This window comes from Cetorhinus maximus, chromosome 2 (genome assembly GCF_964194155.1).
Source record: "Cetorhinus maximus chromosome 2, sCetMax3.hap1.1, whole genome shotgun sequence".
NCBI lineage: Eukaryota > Metazoa > Chordata > Chondrichthyes > Lamniformes > Cetorhinidae > Cetorhinus > Cetorhinus maximus.
In genome coordinates, this window is record NC_135880.1 from 83884651 (window position 1) to 83905633 (window position 20983).

General features: G+C 41.8%; 1 protein-coding gene across 1 annotated transcript in view; it reads left to right on the forward strand.

Moving 5' to 3' along the window:
• Positions 1–9047, forward strand: part of hsd17b4 (hydroxysteroid (17-beta) dehydrogenase 4) — a 155188-nt gene extending 146141 nt beyond the window's left edge. The window contains exons 23-24 of the mRNA XM_078566668.1: positions 3243–3370; positions 8203–9047. Of these exons, the coding sequence (XP_078422794.1) occupies positions 3243–3370; positions 8203–8292 (218 nt within the window). The 3' untranslated portion in view covers positions 8293–9047. The remainder of the gene's footprint in view (positions 1–3242; positions 3371–8202) is intronic.
• The last annotated feature ends 11936 nt before the right edge of the window (positions 9048–20983 follow it).

The following is a 20983-nucleotide window of genomic DNA, read 5'->3' on the forward strand; positions in this document are numbered from 1 at the left end:
GAACCACAGTTTACGATAATTAAAATTTGTTAGGTCCATTTTACCCAGCAGTGGTACAATGGGGTTTTGGGCATGAACCTATACTTAATCTGTTCCATGGAACAAATTTGTGAAATGTCTGAATTTATTCAGTTGTAAAGAAAAAAAATGGAAAATTCTGGAAACTCATGGCAGATTTGATAGAATTGGAAAAAAAAGTTAACATTTCTTGTGCATTTCCAACATTTTGTGTTTTCATTCCATTTGTAGCTCTTTTTCTTTATTGGAGGATAAAACTCTCCAATCTGAATAAAGCCGCATCTTTACCATAATGCCTACTACAGGTAGAGTATCTCAAATCCCACTACCCAAAAATTGTCTGTGTCCGAAAACCGGACATTTTTCCCGCACTCCAGCGAACCTTGACACCACCCCCAGGTTTTCCTGCATCCCCTATTTACTGAATTAAGGTGTTCTGATTTGAATTAAGGTGTTCTGATTTTTTTTTCCTGAAAATCGGCAAGTTCCAAAATCCAGTGTGGACTCGATCCCAAGGTTGCCAGATTTGAGGTACTCTACTTGTGCAGTGTATAAGATACCATCCTCCGCCAAGTGCAGGGCTATTTGTTTGCAGTGTTCTTGCCCGTTGTCTTCTGTTTCATAGAAGACCAATGAGATCATGAATGTGTTTCAGGCTTCAGCCCTCTACTTGGATTCTAAATGTTGTCTCTTTGGGTCAAAGTGTGAATGTTATACCTTATTTCTCTTTCCCCCCATTCCTATTCATATTCCATATAAGTAAGATATCCCACTTCCTGTTGGGATGTTTGGGATTCCTTGGCAGCAATACAGAGAAGAAAACCATAGAGAGGATCACATGGTGATCTGCTTGATTGCTTGTTGGACAGAAAATTGGAGAAGCTCCATTATAGGCAGTCATTCTGACTGATTTTCCTCTTTGCATTCCATTTAGAAATAGGATAAGTTCCTATTTAGCAGTTTCTAATCTTTAAATAAGCCCAATTTTAACTGTGAAATATCTTTATCTACATTTAAAATTAAAGTTACAAAATATCATCCTTAGATATGCATAGAATTGCTTATTTGCCCTGCAGTTTCGCCACATCCAGTTGTGGATGGTGGTGGGCAATTAAACAACTAACAGGAGGAAAACACTCCATAAGGAGGAGGCTCCACAAATATCCCCATTCTCAATGCTAGGAGAGACTAACACATCTGTGCAAAAGACAAGGCTGAAGTATTGCAGCCATCTTCAGCCAGAAGTGCCGAATGGATGATCCATCTCAGCTTCCTTCTCAGGTCCCCAGCATCACATGCCAATCTTCAACCAGTTCGATTCACTCTACATGATATCAAGAAACAGCTGAAGGCACTGAATAGTGCAAAGGCTCTTGGCCCTGACAACATCCTGCCAATAGTACTGAAGATTTGTTTTCCAAAACAAGCCGCACCATTAGTCAAGCTGTTCCAGTACAGCTAGAGCACTGACATTTACCCGACGATATGGAAAATTACCCAGGTATGTCCTATTGACAAAAAGGAGGACAAATCCAATCCAGCCAGTTACTGTCCCAATAGCCTCCTCTAGATCATCAGCAAGGTGATGTTGGCAGTGCTATCAAGTGACACTTAGACAGCAATAACCTGCTCACCAATGCTAAGTTTGGATTCCATCAGGGTCACTCAGCTCCTGACCTCATTACAGCCTTGGTCCAAAGAGGGACAAAAGTGCTAAATTCAAGAGGAGAGATGAGAGTGATTGCCCTTGACATCAAGATAGCATTTGATCGAGTGTGTCATCAAGGAACCCTGATTGAAGTCAATGGGAATCAGGGGAAAAGTACACCACCGGTTGCAGTCATACCTAGCACAAAGGAAGATGGGCGTGTTTGTTGGAGGCCAATCATCTCAGCTGCAGGACATCACTGCATGAGTTCCTCAAGGTCATATCCTGGACCCAACCGTCTTCAGCTGCTTCATCAATGACCTTCCATCATAAGGTCAACAGTGGGGATGTCCACAGATGATTGCACAATGTTCAGCACCATTTGAGACTGCACAGATGTTAAAGCAGTCGGCATCCATATTCAACAAAATCTGGACAGCATTCAGGCTTAGGATGCTAAGTGGCAAGTAACATTTACACCACACAAGTGCCAACAAGAGAATCTAGCCAGTTCCCCATGATGTTTAATGGTATTACCATTGCTGAATCCCCCACTATCAACATCTTGGAGCTTACCATTAAACTGAAACTGAACTGAACTAACTATGTAAATACTCTGGCTACAAGAGCAGCTCAGAGACTAGGAATCCTGAGGTGAGTAAGTCACCTTCTGATTGACCAAAGCCTGTCCACCATCAACAAGTCAGTCGTGTGAGGGAATGCTATCCGCTTGCCCGGATGAGTGAGGCTCCAACAACATTCAAGAAACTTGACACCATCCAGGACAAAGCAGTCTGTTTGATTGGCACCGCATCCACCACCTTCAACATTCACTCCGTCTACCAGCAATGCACACTGGCAGCAGTGTGTACTATACAGAAGTGCAGTGCAGGAGCTTACCAAGGCTTGTTAAACAACACCTCTCAAATCCGGGACCTCTACCACCTAGAAGGATAAAGGCACCAAGTTCTCCTCCAAATCACACACCACCCTGACTTGGAACTATATCGCTGTTCCTTCATTGTCACTGGATCAAAATCCTGGAACTTCCTTCCTAACAGCAGTATGGGTGTACCTACACCAGATGCACTGCAGCGGTTCAAGAAGGCAGTTCACCACCACCTTCTCAATGGCAATTATGGATGGGCAACAAATGCAGGTCCAGCCTGCGAAGCCCACAACCCATGAAAGAATAAAAAAAATTGCATTGATCAAGTTAAAACCTTCCATGAGCTGATGACCACATCCTTATTGTATGAGGGGTTTGAATTGGTTCTTCCCTCAGAAAATAGAGATCATATCGGCAACAGATAATATAACATTTTATAAAAAGAACTGAAGTATATTGTCTCCTATTTTAAGAAACATGAAAACAGGCATCAGGATGTGATTTAAACACTTTTTATGAAATCTCTCACTGGCATAACAGTATTGTTTCATTTTAACAATTTACTTATGTAATTGCATAGATTTAATTTCGACATGCTTTTCCCTAACAAAATCAGCAATTAAACATGAATGCAGATTTTTCACTGTTAAGCAGAGTTTATTCTAATAGTTTTTACTTGTCCTTTAGCTATTGACTTGAAGAATGGTTCTGGAGAACTGTACAAGGGAGCAGCACGGAATCGGGCTGACACTATTTTTACACTTTCTGATGATGATTTCATACAAGTGGTATCAGGAAAACTTAATCCTCAAAAGGTAAATAAATCTCATAAATATAAATTCTAATAAAAAGTCAGAAATCTTTTGAGGTTTAAGATAAAATGACACTGACTTTTTTCCCTTTCCCGCAGTATATCTAACAACACATTTTATAACTGTCCAGCATGATCATATTATGGTATGGTGCTCACACCAAATTGGAGGAGAGAAACTGTACTGCCACAAGTTTTAAAGGCCTGTTGCAGTTTAAATTCCCAGCATTTTTAAAATTTACTGGCTGCTGTTAGAAACAGCAACTAGGTAGGCTGCAGCATTCCTACACCAAAGGGTTGAATCTTTGGCTCGGCGAGCAGGGGTGGGGCCCGCTCGCCGAGGCATAAAATGACGCGCGGTGACATCGGGCATGCGTCCTGATGTCACCCCATGTTATTTAGATTTTCAGTTTGGCTGGTGCGCAGCCGAGTCGGCTGTGCACCTGCCGAACTGTCAAATGCCTATTAAGGCCATTTAAAAAGCCAGTAAAGCAATTAGCTGAGCTGCCTGTCCAACCTTAAGGTTGGCAGGCAGACGAAGAGCACAAGTGGCCTTTGCATTTTTCATGTAACCTCATCCACAGGGTGAGGTTTCATGAACGTTTTTAAAGTGTTTGAAAATTTTAATAAAATGAATGTACATGTCATAGCTCATGTGACAGTTTCACATTAGGGGACATGTCCTTAAATTTTTTTTTACCTTTCTCCAATGTTTTATAAGTGAAAGTAATCTCCTGAGGCACCTCTACCTCAGGAAGATTTCTGCGCTCTTTTGCACGCATGCGCGAAAGAACAGGCAACCCTCCCCATCCACACAGGGAGTGCTCAGCGCTTCCGGCTGCACATCATGCTGGGCGGGCCTTAATTGGCCCACCCATGTAAAATGGCGGCGCCCAGCCGATCAGGGACGCTGATCAGCTGCGCGCCTGCCTCCGCACAAACCGCCCCCACCCCCACACAGGGAGAAAATTCTCCCCAAAGAATGAAAAGCTTTTCTTTCCGGAGCTGAATGAAAGCTGTGGATTAAACCCTTTAAAGCTCTCCAATCTGAAGGGAACAGCCCCTGCAATATCTAATCTTCCATCTGCTTCAGTAGAAGAACCCTTGAAAAGTGTCATTGGAAGCTTTATGACATGATTTATTTCTGTCATTTACATTCTATCTGAATGCTTCTATTAAGATCCTAGCAAGGTTCAGGCTGACTATATGTACTTTGTAGTACAAGAAAATCTAAAATATTGCAGTATATTTTACAACATATCAGATTAAAGAATATTAGGATTTTTACCATACAATGCCAATTTTTAATTTTATTCAACAATTGCTTTGTTGTCACTATAATAAGATATTTTTGAAAGATGTCAAAATATTTCTGAACTTGAAATGTTCATTTTGCTTTTCGCCATTTTCTAGTCTGCACTCAAACATCTAAAATTAACTTGAAAAGCCTATTTCTGTACTTTTAAAATGAAAGCAGAGCATTGCAAGTTGTCGAGTATTATTAAGATAAATTAAAAAATAAATAATGACAAAGCGAATTGCAGGTATTATAATGTTATTGCACAAATATTTACAATATATTGTATCAGTGTCACTAATTTAAAAAATTGTAATTAAGATCTCAGGCGCCATCCAGTCAAGCTAAAAAACTTCCAGTGGATTTTTAGATTTCTTAAGTTTCCCAAGGTATTATTCAAACTTTATAAATACAGCTTTTTTGGTACCACTGGGTTGAGAGTTGTTTCACAAAGTGTCAGCGAAACAATTAAAGCACTCTGCATTGCATAGTCCCATTGGGCAAACTTTTCAAAACTTAAAGAAAGGATATAGAGTACATTTCAAATGCATGCTTCAGTATTTATTATTTGCATAAGCAGAAGACACAGTCCGGAACAAGGTGTTGCTAAATTTACTCAGGAGCAAATTCTGTGTATTCAGGCTACCTTCATATGTGAAATAAATTTAGTATTAATATTTTAACATTATAACTTGCAGGTACTCAAAGTCCTATTTCAAAACCTGTTGGACATGAATTAATGGATAGTATTCATAAAATAAATAAAGATCCATTAAATACCTCTGAATAATCAAATAAAAACCGACTTCAAAAAAATAGCTTTGTAAGGATGGTGGAAATATGCTGATAATTCTTTATTTGTTATTTTCTCCCTCTTCAGCATTCTTAAAATAATTGAATCCTACCGGGACACATTTCCATGGGTGCTGATTGTTGTCTGATATCTGGCTCTAAAGATCATTTTTAATATACTAGGCTAATTAGTGAGTGGGGAGAACATGAGACCCTGAACCCAAATCTGTCTTTGCCCAATATAATTTTCCAACAAATAATCATAAATAGGAATTAGGAGCAGGAACTTTGGCTGAGTTTATTTTCCTCTATGCCAGGAACATTCCGTCCAATTATAGTTCCTCTTTGTCATCTCAACTGAGAGAAATGTATTTTGTTCAGTTTTATTCAGTTATAGGTCTAGCTTGTGGTACTTCTTTAGAAAAAGATGGTTCATTTTATTTAATTCAAGGCTCACAAGTAAGTGTCTCACACTTGGATGGTAAGAAAGCATGTAATACAGTGAAACATGAAAGATTAATTTTCCTACAAATAATTGAAATTGATAGGAAATTAGTTAATTTGATTGGGTTATTAGAATCTTTACTTGGAACAACAAGCAACAGTTGGAGTTGAACAAAGGTCATTGGAGAAATAATACAAGGATGGGTATGGCTGCTCAATCTTGTCAACCCATATTCAAATTCATCTTAGAATTTAGGTTCAAGATCAACACAAAGCTGATAACCACCCAAATTATATTGATTTCGTACCAGTTGCTGATATACAAAAAATTTCAAGATACTTGAGAAGGTAATAAATAAAAGCAAAATACTGTGGATGCTGGAAATCTGAAATAAAAATAGAAAATGCTGGAAAACTTGAGAAGGTAAATCAGGCAAGTTTAGATGATAGCATTAAATAGATTCTACAGAGATGGCTGACTGATCTCAAGAGTGAACGAGATGGAAATAGAATATGCATATCAATTTTTTTTCTTGGATAACCTAGAAAAAATCTCTCAGCAATGAGAAAGGACTTGAATAACCATGAGGACTGTCTAATCTTCGAACAATGTTGGCTATTTTCTGAATCACCATTATATGTAGATTGGCCCTTAGTTTTCCATCTCATCTGAAGGAGGGCAACCCTACAATGTGGGACTCCCTCAGTGTTGCACTGGAGTGTCAGTCTAGATTATATGTGTCATAGTGTGCATGCTGAACCACATCCTTCTGACTCAGGTGTAAATGCCACAGAGTCAAGCTGATGCTTGTGCCAATATCATCACAATTAATTAACTATTTCAGAATTGAGGGAAACCGTCAAATGTTTTTGCAAATATTAACAGGGGAATACTAACATCCCCACAGTGTAAAAATATTCAAATTTTAAATTGCATCATTAGTTTTGTTTTACAAGTGGGAAAACTATCATAGCATTGTAATTAACTTGACCCTGTAAAGCTTACTTTGTGGTCCATGTGATATTAACACATTGATGCACCTTTGTAGTATTGTCCTATTTTGGAAAAATGGTGTATCTTCAATTTGTAATTCACTTCCTCTGTTAGCTTCATGCTATCTGGCCTATGATCACATCATAGTATCAGGTTACTAGATTAAATGAATTGGTATTTTCTTCTAAAACATTAAAATTTCATACTAATACCAGTTGAGGTTATTAATTAAACCTAAAACTGTCCCAAGGTGATCACCTACATCTCTCATTAAAGTATTCCATTTAATTCATCAGTGATTGTGAAGAGGTGTGATTTTTCCAATTATAATGAAATGTTTGGGAAATCAGCCATAGGGTGTTGTTTTCTCGGTGACATTGGTAACAGTTGGCAAGTGATCCAGTTGAAAAGTAAGGTTCAGAGGAATTTTCTAATTGAATGGTACAGTTATGAATGCTGGAAACTGAAGATTTAGTGTTCAGCCTATAAATCATTTGTAAAGGACAAAGGTATCACTCATTTAATTTTATAACTAATTGGAGTCATCTGTGTGTTTAATAAACCGATTATAATATAAAATGTTAATTAGCCTGAAACTGAAGGAATTGGCATGCATTCTTATAACTGGTTTCAGTCTGTTTTGTGGGCTGATTCACCTCCCCATGCACCCCCCCCCCCACCGCCCCCCCATCAAGCAGAGTGTGCCTGAAGGAATCTGAATTTATCCCTATCTGTGGCTTCAGGTCATTACTGTAGCCTGGCTTAGCCCTTTATTAAGAAGCTTTCACCCAAAGAAATGTATCAATGCATGGTGGCCTGGAGCATCAATAATTGTTTCTGGCTTTGTGGCATTCTTACTGCTGTCTAAATACAACAACCAGGAGATCTCGAGCTGGATCTAGGAGAAAATGCTTGGCTGTTTGAAACCTTGACAAATCTATCTCGGCTCTTCCAATCTGTTGGAGGTGACACAACCCCCGGTAGGTAAGGTTAGCAGAGACCTCAGGAAATAAGATGGAAGGCATATTGATGTCCCTTCTGTAATTCTGTCAAATGTTTTTGCCTGTTCCAGGCAACAATGTTCCTTTCCCCGCAACAGGAAAATACTAGAAGTGCAAGTGAAGCACAGAAGGGGCATAGCTCTAGCATTATGGATCCCCATTCTTTTTTACATATGAGAAATAGGCAAAATTGAGTGCAAAACAGAAAATCAGCCAATGTGTTACTTGCTAATATTAGAACATAAATGTTTATTTTCTGTTGTCTGGCATGATTTGAATTATACTTGAAGTATCTTTTTTTTTAACAGGCTTTCTTTGCAGGCCAGCTGAAAGTTAAAGGGAACATCATGCTCAGTCAGAAACTTGAAATGATCCTCAAAGATTATGCAAAGCTATGAGAGAATAACATAATCATGACTTCTGAGCACATGAATCATACTCTTGAATCACCCAATAAAGCTTTGAATAAACATATAAAATTTACTACTTTTTAGAAATAGCAATATTATGTGATTTCTTAAATTTTGTTCAATGTGTGCCTAACTGTAAAATAATCTGAATGGCAAACTACCTTTTTGTTTTTAATATGCAAGCTATTCACTATAAATCTCCATCTTCATCTCAGTAGCTCTTGATTTGTCTTGGAAAAATTCAGATTATAATGTTTAGACCACAAGGATATGGGCTGTCTGCTTTTTCTTAAATGTTTATGACTGTAATTGCCATTTCCTTGTTTTACAATGGTTGCGTTGTTCACAATGTCCAGAACAAAGACTGGTCAGTTCTCTGTATTGCAACCATTTGGATCTACATTCTCTTAAGAACACTGCTACTTTTGAGAAATGGAAAAAAATGCTGCTGCCAGCATGCCTGTCTTCCATCCTTCCAATTAGCAGATTTAATTCTTATCACCTTTCTTTTTGAAATTCACATTGAAATTCATGGAAAAAATTGTGGATGTTGTATAAAATGCATTTTAAAAATGGGCCAAATCTTTGCCCTGCTGGTCTTAACATGTTAGAAACAGCAGATTTAAGGTAAGATCGATGGGAGGTTGGATATTTGCTGACATGAATGTACTAATTGAAATCTGCTTATACTAAATTCCTTTGGAGTTAAAATGTTCCAGTTTAAATAAAGAATATCAAGAATGGATTGTAGTTGTTTAATGGAAAAACCCAATGTGGAAATATCCTCCTGATTTCATGACTGCATGATGACCCAATGAATAGCATCATTGTTCATGTATTGTGAAAATATTATCCAATCAATGTCAACATGATTTCTGTTTGTACCATGTGGATAAATATAGCATTGGTATTTACTTTCATCATAGAATAGGCCACAACATAGAGAAAAAGGTAGATGATATTATGACAGTTCATAACCGTAGGCTATCATTTAACGTTGAAGCTTTCCATCAAAGAACTTAAAAAGAACTATTGACAGGGGTGGGTTCTGTGAGCAGAGAAGTGGAGAGAATAACCCAGCTTTAACTCAACAGCTTGCATCTTCTTTCCCAGTAGCTTCCCAACCTGGAAGCCAGTCTTTCAGGTGGGAAGTGCTCCAGACGAGGCTGCACCTTAGGAGCAGGAAGGAAGCCTGAAACTGTGATAGTTGGGTGGGAAGGCGGAAAGGGATTGTGTTTGTTTGTTCCTCAATCTCAGGGTTGGGGGGAGAGGAGGGTGGTGGTGGAGGTGTTTGATTCCCAGTCCTTTTGATTCTTGGAATTTGAAGGTTGCTGGCAAAGCCTGTATTTATTACCCCATCCCTAATTGCCCTCGAGAAGATGGTGGTGAGCAACAGCCTTGAACCGCTGCAGCCCATTTAGTCTAGGTACACCCGCTGTGCTGTAGGGAGGCACAAACAGGATTTTGACCCAGGGACAGTGAAGGAACAGCAATATATTTCCAAATCAGGATGGTGTGTCGCTTGAAGGTGAACTTGGAGGTGATACTATTCTCATGTATCTGCTGCCCTTGTTATTCTAGGTGGGAAGGTCATGTGTTTGGAAGGTTCTGTTGAAGGAGACTCTGCTGGCATGGTGTGCTGTTGGTGGAGAGCAAATGTTTACACTGATGGATTGGGTATCGATCAAATGAACCCCAATGTCCTGGATGATGTTGGAACTTCTTGAGTGTTGCAGAGCTGCAGTCATAGGCAAGGCGGGAGTATTCCATTGCACTTCTGACATATGCCTTGTAGATGGTGTACAGGCTTTGCAGGGGGAAGTGGGGGTGGAGTGGCTGTCAGGAAGTAAATTACTTGCTGCAGAATTTCCAGCCTCTGATCTGCTCTGGTGGCCATAGTATTTATGTGGCTGGTCCAGTTAAGTTTCTGGACAGTGGTGATTCCCCATTTTGGCCTCTAATCATCTGCGTACCATGCTTCGTGCATAAATTCCCTTTTGGGTCTCTAATCGATCAGAGTCCTCCTTTTACCTCTCATATTGTTTATATGCCCATCGAACACTTTTGGATTTCCATTTATGCTAACTGCCAGTCTCTTCTCATACTCTCTCTGTTTCGCTAATTTGTTTTTTCACCTCTTCTCTGTACCTTCTATATTCAGCCTGGTTCTCAATTATGTTATCCATCTGACATCCGCCAAATACACCTTTTTTCTGCTTCATCTTACACTCTCATCATCCAGGGAGTTCTGAATTTGTTTGCCCAACCTTTCCCCTTCCTGGGAATTTGTCTCGAATGAACAACCCTTGTTCTGTTACAGTCTTGTTTCGTAGACTTTGATTCCAGTTTATCAGGGCCAGATCTGTTCTCACCCCATTGTAGTTGGACACTTTTACTTTTATTTTGAATTGCTCCTTGCCCTTTCCTATAGCTAACCTAAACCTTATTATAATATATTCACTGATCCCTCATGTTCTCTAACTGATATTTAATCCACTTGATCCATATCATTCCCCAGAATCATCTTCAGCAATGTCTCCTTTCTCATTTGACTGGAAAAATAGATGTAGAAAATTCTCCTGAGCACACTCCTCTCTGCCCTTTTTACTGTTATCATCTAAATCAGGATAATTAAAGCCCCCCATTATAACTATTCTATAACCCTTGCATCTCTTGGCAATTTACTTGTTTGTTCCTCCCCACTATTGTAATTGGGACCTATAGAATGCACTCATCAATCTAATGGTGCCTCTGTTATTTCTTGGCTGTAACCAAATAGATCCTGTCCTTGACCTCTAGGACATCCTTTCTCTCCAGCGCTGCAATATTGTCCCCAGTCAATACTGCCACCTTCTTCCATTCCTTCCTTCCCTCAGCACCTTGTATCCAGGAATATTTAGTACCCAGTCCTGCCCTTTTTTGAGCTAGGTCTCCAAAATCGCCATGACATAATGTGGTTATCTGTGTCTGCAGCTCACCGACTTCTTTTGCGAAACTTTGTTATGGAACTAAGATCTCACTATATTTTTATGACGCATATCTCAACATGACTACTTCCTAAAATTTTAAAAGCTGGACGAAGACTTTGAAAAGGCTGAAGATATGTCTGCCTGTAACCTTGAGCAAAAGGAACTTTCTGGCAGTATCAGAGAAGCTGACACCTCACTATCTCTGAAGAGATACCAATGACCCCTGTGACTGCAGAGCTCAAATTGAAAGGGAATCATACAAAGGCTATCTACATTTCCAACGCCAGGCCTGGAGACTACCAGCCTGCTAGGACAAAGGATCCTGCAACCTTTATGATGGGAAAGTTAACAATCTCAAGAATCCAGACAAAGGAATATACATCTTGCGTCAAAGTCATAGTGGACAGGTGGGAGTCATGTGACATGATCCCTAGCTGGATGAACCTGTAGCACTGTCTTGCTGTAATGCCAGTCTGCCATTTTCCATCTGGCAAGCAGCAGCTCAGAAAAAGGGCTCTGTCCAGATTTGAACACCTGCCCCCCCACCCCCTCACCCCCCAATCTACACTGTTTCTCTGGAAGTTCTGAACTTCTGTACCAGCGCCTACAAAACTAATTCATCTCTGCGGGCCTATTTCACCATGGAACTCATCTCTAGTGGAGAAGTGAATTATCCAGCATCAGCCTTCAACCTGCTGACCCCTGAGAAGAAATGCATCATTGGACTTTGATTCTGAACTCTGGACTCACATGAAACAATAATTCTTTCTCCTGTAAATCATTTTTTTCTCTATCCTCCCTCTTTTATTAAATGAGTGACAAAGGAGGCTATGTTGTAACCCTCCTCGTGTTTGTGTGCATGAATAAATTAACCCTCTGAGTTTACCCTATCTTGAGTTTGCAGTGGGGTTATTAATAGAAATTGGATCACACTAAAACTGAGGGGTTGGGAAATACGTCACCACCTATAAAGGGGAATATCAAAGTCAAAACGCCTTCCTGCTTACAGATGGGTAGTGAGAGGAGAAATCAGGGCTGTTTAAATTAAACCCCCTCCTGTCCAAAACGCACTCCATTCACACATATGCACTGTAACCCTAATTTAGACATTATTTCATTTCCTCTTACTCTGACCCTGCCTAATACCATGCTGTTTCCTATTCTAGTGCTATCTCTCTCCCAATTCTCTGCACCTTGCTTTTCTTCTCTAATGTTACCTCCTCATTCCCACACCCCTGCAAAGTTAGTTTCATCCCTCCATAATGGCACTTGCAAATTGCCCTGTGAAGATATTAGTTCCACCTCTTACCAAGTATAACTGCCAGCCTGCACAGTTCTCATTTCTCCCAGAACCGGTCCCAATGTTCCAGGAATTTAAAGCGTTCTTCCCTGCACCCTTTCTCCAGCCACGCAACCTTCTCTACTCTCCTATTTCTATATTCACTTGCATGTGTTAATGGGAGTAAGGCCTTGCTAGCTAGTTTCCTGCCTAACTCTCTAAATTATGTCTGCAGGACCTCATTCCTTTTTCTATCTATGTCATTGGTACCAGTTTGAACCCTGACTGGCTGTTTACCATCCCCCTTCAGAGTACTCTGCAGCCACTCAGTGACACCCATGATCCTGGCACTAGGGAGGCAACATACCATCTTGGATTCATATCTGCGGCTGCAGAATTCACTATCACTATTTATTTTCCAAACCTCTCCCTCTCACCTGTAAAGCTGAAGCATCTGTGGTGTCATGGATTGGACTCTGGCTGCACTCCCAAGATGAATCATTATTTTCACCAGTATTCAGAACTGAATGTTTGATCAGGATTTCCTATGGTTTATGGAAATAAACTAAACAGTTACTGGAGTTAAAGAAAGAAGACTTGTATTTATATAGCACCTTTCATAACTTTCAAGACATTGCAAAACACATTTTAAGCCAATGAAGAACTTTTGAACTGTAGTCACTTGGATGATGGGTGGGGGGTGTGGTGTTGATTGAGGGCTAAATATTGGCTGGGACATTAGGGGTCTTGTTCTTGTCTTCCTACTCTAGTTCAAAATAGTTCCATGGAATATTCTCCTTCCACCTTAGAGAGCTGACAGGGCCTCGATTTAAGGTCTCATCCACAATTTAGCAACTCCAACAGGGCAGCCACCCTCTCAGTAGTGTATTGGAGAGCTTAGATTCTTGGGCTCAAATTCCTAGAGTGCAAGTTGACCCTACAACCTTATGACATAGTAATGAAAATGCTACCAACTGAACCACAGCTGACACCTTTAAACATTCAGCTTGTTCCGTAGAGTTTCAACTTTCTCCCAATTGTTTTTTGTATGAATGGTCTGATAAGTTTTTTTAAGCAGACTGGCTGCTAAATTGCACTTTGTTGCACCATTGATGTCAGTGCTACGGAAAGCAGGTGATGAAAAAAAATGGTGACACAGTTTGCATTGGTTGCCAGGTTTTTAAGGGCGATAGCATGCATGTCACATATGTGTGCTAGGTCTCAGTCAGTATCTCGTGCTGATTTGGCACCCGACCTGCTGTTTTGGACCTTGCAAAACTTGCGAATATTCTTGCTTAAACACGCACAGTTGAACTTGTACCTGCTGCATGAGGGATTCCCCCTTCCTGACCCATCACCACAACTACTTAAAAGCATCATCATTCAACTTTCAAATGTCCTTGGGAACAAACTCCTGGTATTGACCTCCGTGGCTATCTACTCCCACTAACTTTGCAGTATATGTCTAGGGGGCCTTCCCTGTGGGAGGATGACTTTCCACCTCCTGAACTAAGGCCTCCAGCGCTGCATCTGAGAAGCTGGCAGCCCGCCCTCTGTGCTGTTGCTCCAATGCTCTGGTTTCTGCTTGTTCAGAGGCTCTTTCTCAACCAATTGTATTATCTGCTGCAGCTAGATATAACCCTCCTTTGAAGAAGTGCCGGTTTTAATTGGTATTTGACTCACATGGCCCCTTGCTGACTGTGAAGCCACTCAATATCACATTTAGCACTGGCACTCCACAAGCATGGAGTTGGTAGAGCCGGTATTTTGCTTTTTTTTAAATCTGTGTTTTATTCACTGCCACTCCTCTTCCAGGAATGCCTACCTTGAAGAAGTACTGCTCTTCTCTCTGTCAAGATTTCTGTTTGTCTCTTTCACCCTGTTCACCTTCATTACTTTACATTTCCCTCCTGGTGATTACCAAAACTTGCTCACAGCCATATTTCCTTCCTCAGTGACTGTCTCCATCTCTGACTTACCCTACATGGATTCCAACTGAAGTTCCATCCCTCATGTTTTGAATCCACCCAGGATTACTGGCATCACTGGGACATACACCATTCCTCGGACGGCTGGTCTCACCACATCCTGAGATCCAGACTCAGTGCCATGTACTGTCATTTGTACACACTCGACCTCGCTCTCCAGCAGCAATAACTCACCCTTTCTTAAAGCTGTCCTTATCCCTAGTTTCATTTTATTCTTCATGTCATCCAGTGCCTTAACAAGAAGCTTTTTTCTCTTCCTTTCAGGTGTTAAGGAACACAAGCTCCAATAATGTATTGATACCAATGCCCATCCGGGACCTTCCACCCCTTCCTATCCCTCTGACCCCATCCCTTCTTCTAATCCCAGCCCTTGCCATGTATTCACTATATCCTCTGATCTTCCCCTCTCTGAAGCTGAACGTTCTGTACTCAGTAAAGGACTCAGTTTCCTCTCCTTATGCCCTCACCTCAATGAATTTCGGCTTGGCACGATGCTGAACTCTTCTCCTGTCGCCTCCAACTCCATGCTCGCTTCTTTGGACAGGAGTCCTCCCCCTGTTCAGTGGATCCTTTCACCTGCCTCCAGCATTCTCCCTCCACCTGAACCCCCACTATGTCCTCTTACCTGTTCTTGATCTTTTCATTGAGAACTGTTGGCGTGATATTGGCCATCTTAATTTCTCTGCTCCTCTCATCCACTCCAACCTGTCATCTTCTGAACTTGCTGCACTCCATTCTCTTAGGTCCATCCCTGACTTTGTTATCAAACCTGCTGACATGGGTAGTGCTGTTGTCTGGCATACTGACCTCTACCTTGCAGAGGCTGAGTGCCAACACTCAAACACTTCTCCCAACCTCCCCCTGGACCATGACCCCACCACCGAACATCAATGCATTGTTTCCAGGACTGTCACTGACAACATCTCCTCTGGAGATATTCCCTCCACAGCTTCCAACCTCATAGTCTCCAAACCCCAAGACAGCCTGCTTCTACCTTCTTCCCAAAATTAACAAACAGGACTATCCCGGTAGACCCATCGTGCCAGCCTTCCTGCCCCACAGAACCTATTTCTTCCTATCTTGACTCCATTCTGTCTCCCCTTGTCCAATCTTTTTCAACCTACATTCACGATTCCTCTGATGCTCTACATCATATAAACAATTTCCAATTTCCTGGCCCTAGCCCCGTCTTCTTCACCATGGACATCCAATCCCCCTACACCTCCATCCCCCACCAGGATGGTCTGAGGGCTCTCCGCTTCTTCCTTGAACAGAGGCCCGAACAATCCCCATCCACCACCACTCTCCTCCGTCTGGCTGAACTTGTTCTCTTGCTGAACAATTTTCTTCTTAAACTTGTCTCACTTCCTCCAAATAAAAGGCGTGGCTATGGATACCTGCATGGGTCCCAGTTATGCCTGTGTTTTTGTAGGGTATATGGAACATACCTTTCCAATCCTACTCAGGCCCCCTCCCATAACTCTTTCTTTGGTACATCAAAGACTGCATTGATGCTGTCATGCTCTCATCTGGACCTGGAGAAATTTATTGGCTTTGCTTCCAATTTTCACCTGTCCATCACCTCACATGGTCCATCTCCGACACTTCCCTTCCCTTCCTTGATTTCTCCATTTCTGGTGATAGACTGTCTACCAATATTTATTACAAGCCCACCGACCCCCACAGTTACCTCGACAACAGCTCCTCACACCCTGCTTCCTGTAAGGACTCCATCCCATTCTCCCAGTTCCTTCCCCTCCATCGCATCTGTGCAGATGATGCCACTTTCCAAAACAATGATTTTGACATGCCTTCCTTTTTCCTTAACCAAGTTTTCTCCGCATTATGGTTGACAGGGCCCTCAACCGTATCTGTCCCATTTCCTGCACCGCTGTCCTCACCCCTTCCCCTCCCTCCCAGAACCATGGTAGGGTCTTTTTGTTTTAATTTTTATTTATTTATTTTTAAAAATCCTTTTTCCCCAACCCCCACCCCTCCAGGGCCATCTGTCACTGGTTTCTATGCTGTGCTTTCACGGATCACTGACCCTTGTTCTGCTATTAACACATTCTGCTCTTGCCTGTGTGCCACTATTGGCACTGTCTTTAGTCTTTACCACTACTGTTAACACTCCCTTTGTTTTATGGCATAAGAGCATAAGAAATGGGAACAGGAGTAGACGATTCGGCCCCTCAAGTCTACTCCGCCATTCAATAAGATCATGGTTGGTCTTCTTGTGTTTTGATTTCCACATTCCCATCCAACCCCGATAACCTTTGATTCCCTTGCCTAGCAAGAATCTAGCTACCTCTGCCTTAAAAATATTAAATGATCCCACCTCCACCACCTTCTGAGGCAGAGAGTTCCAAAGTCGCACAACCCTCTGAGAGAAAATAATTCTCCTCATCTCTGTCCTAAAAGGGCGACCCCTAATTTTAAAACAGTGCCCCTTATTTCTGGACTCAACCACAAGAGGAAACGTCCTTTCAACGTCCACCTTGTCAAGGCAACTCAGGATCTTGTATACTTCAATCAAATCACCTCTCACTCTTCTAAACTCCAGTGGAAACAAGCCCAGTCTGTCCACCCTTTCCTGACATCTTTGTCAATCTCTCCTTCGCTCCCACCCATCCTTGACCTTCTATCTTGCTCCACCTGCTCCACTCCCTCTTAAACAGTATAAAATCCATCACATTTCTACTTTAGCTCTGAAGAAGGGTCATAAGGACTTGAAATGTTAACTCTGTTTCTCTCTGCACAGATGCTACCAGATCTGCTGAGTTTTTCCAGCAGTTTTTGTTTTTATTTCAGATTTCCAGCATCCGTAGTATTTTGCTTTTATGCACTGTAGCATTGACAGTGGGATTCAAGCCAGATTCCAAACAAAGGAGAAATATTTTATTTTGTTTAATGGGGGACTTTAAATTAGCAAGAATTAATTTAAAGTGGCGAGCCATCTGTTGTTGCAGCTGTGTAACTGAAAGATTTGCAGAAATAACACATCTGAAAGATGGCACCTTTGACACTGCAGCAATCTGTAACCTTATGGTCAGGCACATCCTTCACTCTACTACTATCATCAAACTGAGGGACCAACTTTGCTGAATGAGGAGTAGGAGAACACGTTAGGAGGAGCACCAAACAAGATTCTAACCTGTTGAAGCTACAACACAGGCATGCTAGATTGTGGAAACAGTCGCTATAGACAGAGCAAAATGATCCCAAAACTAACAGATCAAATCAAAGTTCTTGAGTCCTGCAATATCCAATTGTGAATGGTGGTGGCCATTTAAACAACTACCGAGGTGATGAAGCCCAGTGGTCAGTGCAAATGACAAAGCTAAAATATTTGCAACCACCCTCAGCCAGAAATGCTGAATGGATGGTTCAACTTTCTCCTCCTGAGGACCACTGCAATGCAGATGCCAGTCTTAAGCCAAATCAATTTACTCCATCTGATATCAAGAAATGACTGACAGCATTAGTTAAAGCAAAGGCTGCAGACCGTGACAACATCCTGGCAACAGTACTGAAGATGTGTTTCAGAACAAGCTGCACTCCTAGCCAAACTATTCTAGTACAGCTACAACACGCATCTACCCAACAATGTGGAAAATTGCCCAAGTACATCTGTAACACAAAAAGCAGGAAAAATCCAATTCAATATCAAGCAGTACTTACTCAGCAATAACCTGCTTACTGATGCTCAGTTTGGATTCTGCCAGGGCCACTCAGCTCCAGACCTCATTACAGCCTTGGTCCAAACATGGAAAAAAGAGCTGAATTCCAGCAATGGGGTAAGAGTGGCTGCCCTCCAGACAGCATTTGAACATGTGTGGCATCAAGGAACCTTAGCAAAATTGAAGTCAATGGGAATTAAGGGAAACTCTAATGTTTCGAATCATGGCTTCCACAAAGAAAAATTGTTGTGGTTGTTAGAGGCCAATTATCTCAGCCCCAGGACATTATGGCTGGAGTTCCTCAGGGTAGTGTCCAAGGCACAGCCATCTTCTGCTGCTTTATCAATGACCTTTCCTCCATGATATGGTCAGAAGTGAAGGTGCTTGCCAATGATTGCACAGTATTAAATACCACCCACAACTTGTCAGACGCTGAAACAGTTTGTCTCCACATGCAACGAGGGCCCAGATCTTTGCAGAGATGTAGAAACTCTGCAGGCATTTAAAAATGATGGTCAGGACCCAGATTTGGAAGTCCTGCCCCCAATTCCGACAGCTTCCATTTTTGTCAGTATGGGAAAGTGGGCGGGTGTGACTCACACATGAGGGAAATCCGAACTCAGAGTAGCCATTTGAACTTAATGCTATGTTCAAACAGACCCCACATTCTCTGTAGGAAGAGACTTAACCCTCAGTGTGGGATTATGAATTTTCAAAGGAGTCATAATTGCTCTTGGAGGCAGATAAAATCTATGGAACTGTCATATTGTGAAGTTATTTAAATCCCCAGCACTTAAAAATTTTTAAAAGCTGCCTGCGTTACTGGGAGTTGACAAGAATCCGATCTAGCAGTTACAACAGCTGCTTGTTGACATTTCCCCAAAGTCTATCATTATGGCATTATTAATGCTTGACTGCATTCCACCGCCTATAATTATTTCAGCAGGTGGCCCTAAGTTCAGAGTTTGATTGACAGCTCAAAGAATTTATTCAAGGGTTAACTGTCTTTGACTTGGGGTTATGAATAGGAGTTTGTTTGTTTTAATAAGGGATTAAGTACTTGTGAGGCTTAAAAAAATTTGAATGGGGTTTCATGAATGGGAGTGTTTTTTTAATATAGTGAAGGCTGTAATAGATATCTAAACCATTATTTATTCTCAACATGACTCTTGAGGTCTGCCCATGGTGGATATTGGGTGTAAGGAAAATAGGTGGTGGCTAGGTTGGCATGAGTTGGCATTAACTTGGCATGTGGCATGGAGGTGGCAAAGGGAGTGGGGGTAATGGGGTGTGAGGGGTCAGGGCTATATGGCCTAATATTTAACAAAACAATTGGACAAAATCCCAGAGAAATGAGGTAGGCCTTTTAAACAGCCCACCTGGGCACTCGGCAGCCCCTGTGGCTGCATCTACGGCAACAGGTCCTATTCTATCCTGCAGATGACATGTAAGAGCAAACAACCTGCCATTCGGGGGAGTTTCAGAGCCAGGAAATTTCCTGACTTGCACTACCTGCCTCGGGAGTGAAAATCCAGGCCAAGGGCTAGATGACATTCAAGTTTGGGCTGATAAGTAGCAGGTAACATTTGTGCCACACAGAAGCTGGGTAATGACCATCTCCAATGAGAGAGGATCTAACCATCTCCCCTTAACATTCAATGGCGCACTCAATTGCTGAATCCTCCACCATCAATATCCTGGAGGTTGCCATTGACCAGAAACTTAACAGGGCCAGTCATATAAATATTTTGACTTAACGGGCTGAACTCTCATTCAACAGTGGAGGTGGGATCGGAGCAGGTCGGTCATCAATTTCCCACCATTGGCTAGTGTCCGTTTGCTGGAATTTTCCCTCCTCCATGCCATTTTGGAACAGGCTGCTTTGGGGTGTGATAGCTACCTGCCCACAAGAGGTGAGCAGCTATTTAAGTCAATTAAAGGCCCTATTAAAGCCACACTCCCTATGCCAACTGGAGTTGGCACTAAGGTTAAGCCGCACGCAATCATAATAACCATAGGGCCACAGGCTGCCCTGTGGAGGGGTTTTAATATTTTGAAGCTTCTTCAGAGGGTGACTGCTTCTTGCTCTCTTTCTTTCACATTGGCAGCTCCCACCTCTGACAGTGGAGATGCTGTTCATCCAGTGTGGGAGAGCCTCCTATTGGCCCTCCAGCCTTTGGAGCCCACCCACTGCCTTTAGTTGGACAGGGCTGCTGTGGGGAACCACTTAATTAAAATCACCCTCTGGTCCTGGTGTTGACACTTGTGGGTTCCTGACTTGCATTTCCCCCCCCAAGAATGAAAATTCAGTTCAGCATTTCAGGCTGATGACCTTTCATCAGAGCCCTATTGGCATCAACTTGAAACATTGGGCTGGATTTTCAGCTCAGCGTGCGGGTGCGGGTGCGTGCCCAACACGCATGAGCATGAAATAGCGCACAATGATTTTGGGCGAGCATCCCAACATCATCGTGCACTTGTATGATATTTTGGTCGGTGGGCGCGCATGGGAGTCGGCAACACACCTGCCGACAATTAAGAGGGCTGTTAAGCCCATTAATAAATTAATTAAAGTGAATTTTTCCCTGCCCGTTCAACCTTGCGGTTGGCGGGCAGGGAAAAATACCAAGTGGCCTTTGGATTTTTGAGGAAACCTCATCCAGGCAGGATGAGGTTTCCGATGTTAATTAAAAATAAAATAAACATTTTTAAATCTCATTTTTAACATGTCCTTGCTCATGTGACAGAGTTACATGAGGGGAC